Source organism: Hipposideros armiger, unplaced genomic scaffold, assembly GCF_001890085.2.
Source record: "Hipposideros armiger isolate ML-2016 unplaced genomic scaffold, ASM189008v1 scaffold_799, whole genome shotgun sequence".
Lineage (NCBI taxonomy): Eukaryota > Metazoa > Chordata > Mammalia > Chiroptera > Hipposideridae > Hipposideros > Hipposideros armiger.
The window spans coordinates 142,274-145,886 of NW_017732149.1; the positions used below are offsets into that span (position 1 = coordinate 142,274).

The 3,613-nt window shown below is 55.7% G+C and overlaps 1 protein-coding gene across 1 annotated transcript in view; it reads left to right on the forward strand.

Annotated features, from left to right (window-relative positions):
• Positions 1-2,063: 2,063 nt before the first annotated feature.
• PRSS36 (serine protease 36) overlaps positions 2,064-3,613 on the forward strand; it is a 17,226-nt gene continuing 15,676 nt past the window's right edge. Inside the window, exons 1-5 of the mRNA XM_019628515.1 lie at positions 2,064-2,196; positions 2,489-2,524; positions 2,734-2,766; positions 2,989-3,151; positions 3,593-3,607. Coding sequence (XP_019484060.1) covers positions 2,160-2,196; positions 2,489-2,524; positions 2,734-2,766; positions 2,989-3,151; positions 3,593-3,607 — 284 coding nt within the window. The 5' untranslated portion in view covers positions 2,064-2,159. The remainder of the gene's footprint in view (positions 2,197-2,488; positions 2,525-2,733; positions 2,767-2,988; positions 3,152-3,592; positions 3,608-3,613) is intronic.

Below are 3,613 nucleotides of genomic sequence, written 5' to 3' on the forward strand. Positions count from 1 at the left end.
AGGGTTTTGCAGTAAACAGTACAGTTCTGCATTCTTAGCCCCTGACTGGTCCAGGATAGTATTCATCAGATGTTCAGTGGTCTAAATAATGGAGCATTTCCTTCTTGGGGGCATTCAGATGGCTAACTGAAGGCCTGACCGATGCCCAGGCATTAACACACAAGACACTGATGTGCACCCAGGTATTGACGCTGGACCATCAAGCTCAAAAGCTTAAGTTCCCAAAGTTAGTTAAAATAGAAATAATTGTTTCCTGATGCCTCAGCCCACGTCAATCAAGTTAATAATTTAGCAGCTTGACCACAGTGATTCCATTTTATTTCTTCACTCTGTTCCTCACCCACCAAGTTTCACTCTCCACCCTTCTCCATCCTGATCTGTGTCCCTCATGACTTTTATGGGCCACCTCATGGGTACCTTTGCTTCTGGTAGGTTTCAGATGATGGGAGGAACTGGCTGGTGATCTGAGAATAGGGGGAGGATGGATGGGGATTTTTATTTCCCAGCCTCCTCCCTGCTGAGCCACAGTTTGATAAAGTTTGCCGTCCAGCCAAGTGGCGCGATGGTTAAGAGCTGGCTTGGGATGCCAGAGGACCTAGGTTCGGGTCCCACATATGAGGGCCAGTGACACTGCCCTCCACAGCTGAGATGCTGAACAACAGCTCAACCTGGAGCTGGGCTGACGTGAGTCGCCGGCAACGGCGTACGTAGGCTGCAGCCCCTGCTGCAGTGGGCTGCCATGGGCTACCGTGTGTGTAGCCAGCAACCAATGTGAGCGGCCAGCAGCCGCAGTGAGCGGCCGTCCAGAAGCCGGTGACTGATCTGCCTCGCCAGAGAAGAGCGCGATGATGGTGCCAACTTGGGCCAGTGAAGCAACGTCCTCCACAACTAGACTGAAGAACAAAACGACAGCAACTTGTCTGTTCCCCTTTCCCCAATTCCCCAGCGCTGTTCCAATCCCCCAATTAAAATCTTAAAAAAAAAAAAAAGTTTGCTGTCCATGGGGGACACTCCTCTTGGCTGGCTCTCACCCACATCTGCAGCTCTCTCTTTCTTGGTTCCAGTAATTTCTCCCTCTTTTTGCCTCTTTAGGCAGGGCTCTCCACTACCCCCAGGGGCTTCACCATCCGTCGCTGGTTTACCTTCACCCTGCCTACACCTCTGTCAATAGTTCACTCATTAAACTCTCCTCAATTCCACTTTGAGATGCCATACATTTCTTTTGTGGAGGAGGGGAGGGGTAAGATTTTTTAAAAAATAAATTTCATTGGGAAACAGTGTGTTTTTCCAGGACCCATCAGCTCCAAGTCAAGTAGTTGTTTCAATCTAGTTGTGGAGGATGCAACTCAGTGGCCCATGTGGGGATCGAACCGGCAATTCTGGTATTATGAGCACTGCGCTCAAACCAACTGAGCCAACCGGCTACCCTGCCATATGTTTCTTAAGTGGGGTTGAGTGACTTTCCCAAGGTCACACAGAGAGTGACAGAACTCCAGAGAGAACTCACTCTAACAGAGAAGGGTGGAGACTTTTCCTGACCATGCTAGCCGGCCCAGCCTCCTCCCAGAATCTCGGACCTGCCCAACCTGCCGGCCTCTGTGATCCTTTTGTTGGGATGGGATTGAATTCCCTAGGGCTCCTTCCCGGACCTGGCCAGCTACTCCAGTAACCAGAGCTGTGTGAGAAGAAAAGCCCAAACCACTGGGGTAGCCGCACCCCAAAAACAGGTGAGATCTCAGGTGCATCATGCCAATGAGGGGCCACTTCCCTCACTGCTCACCTGCAGCCCTACCCTACCGAGGACCCAGAGCATCAGCCTCTCTGCCCCTGGCTATTCTCTCCTTCTGTCTTTGCTCACAGGTTCTCCACTCCTCCCTCCCCCACCCAACAGGTGTCCTGGATCTAGGACATCTGCCTCTCACCCCTACCTGGGGCCTCCAGTGATGTGAGATGGGACAGGGCTCTGGGTTGGGCCTTCAGGTTCCCTACTTCCCCCTTCCAGCCCCAAATCATCTCAGATTCCCAGGGATGGGCTCTGGCCAGGGAGGGTGGGGCTGCTCCTGGGACCATCAAGAGTCCTAGGCTGCCCTGACAGGGACAGAGCTGTGGCAAAAAGCAGACCTTCACCCACCTCTGCCTCCAGCTGACTCAGATGTGCCATGTTCCGGCACCTGTTTCTCCCACTGGTGACCTTCGGTAACCTCAGGAGGCAGGCTGGGCTGTGAGGGGCCTTGGTTCTGGCATCTGGAGGGATGGAAAGCAGGACCGTGGGCTCTGCGTGGGGACTTGCATGTCAGAAGAGGAAGGGGAGGTGGCTGTCAGAGGAAGGAGCGTGTGAGGTGTCAGGAGGGAGAGGAATGGGGTATGACAGGAGGGAAAAGGGGGCCTGACTGCAGTGGGGAAGGATAGCAGTGAAGCCTGGGGAGGAGTCAGGGAGGGCCTGTTGTAAGTGTGTGTCTCCAGCCGCTTCCTGCCTCCCTCTTTCCAGCCATCAGCTCCATCCCAGGAGCCTTCCAGAACTCAGGTGAGGCAGCTGGACTGGGGAAAGTCAAGTGCAGAGGCATAAAAGATAGAAGGGGTAGTGTGGATGCTGGGGTAGGGGGGTTGCGGAAAGGGTAGGGAATTGGGGAAGAGGATGGTAGAGGGTGGAGGATGGAGAAGGAAGATGAGGGCCGGGCAGTCAGGGGCTGGAAGTTCCCAGCATCTTGCTCTCTTTAACCCTCCGCCTCCCAGCTTCTGGTCCTACCCAAGAACCTGAAGATGTAGGTAAGGAGAGGGGTGGTCTCCGATCTTAAGGGAGGTTAAGGCTGGCTGGGCAATGAGGGAGGCGGAAATGACCAGGAACTTAGAAGTGCCCAGATCCAGTTTGTTCTTTGTTCAGGGGGGCAAACTGAAGCAGGGTGGGGGACAGGGTTTTGTCCTGACTTACCTGGGCCTCTGGCATGGGGGCCCCGGGCAGGCTGTGACCTCCATCACACCCCATTTCAGACTGCGGTCGCCCTGAGCCCTCTGACCGAATTGTGGGGGGCTCAGATGCGCAGCCAGGAGGCTGGCCGTGGCAGGTGAGCCTGCACCTGGGCGGGGGCCACGTCTGTGGGGGCTCCCTCATCGCCCCCTCCTGGGTCATCTCCGCTGCTCATTGTTTCATGGAGTGAGTATTCGCCTGTCCAGCCCCTCTCCTTCCAAAGTCAAACCCGACCGTCAGCGTGACCTCGCCACTCAGGCTAACTTGGAGACTAGCTGTCCCACCTACCCTCCCATCCCCGAAGCTAGGTGCCCTGTGGGGTATCCTGGTTCTGAGTGTGTTGAGGCTGCCAGTAGACAGGTCCCACCACTTCACTCAATATCCGAATCTGGATTCCATCTTCCCCACATACCCGATGAACCACCTCCAAACCAGCTCCGCTCTTCCCGCGTTATGGCATCCTCCATCACCCCAGCCCGGAAAGTGGATCCTACTCCGCACCCCTCCCCCCTTCCCCCGGGTTCCTGCTGACCCCATCTTCTTCCAGGCTCTGAGCCCCCACCCCCACGAGGGTCTGTCCCCTCCTTAGGGTCAACCTAACCCCCTCCCTCCTCGGCCCTGGCACAGCAACGGAACCGTGGAGCCCCC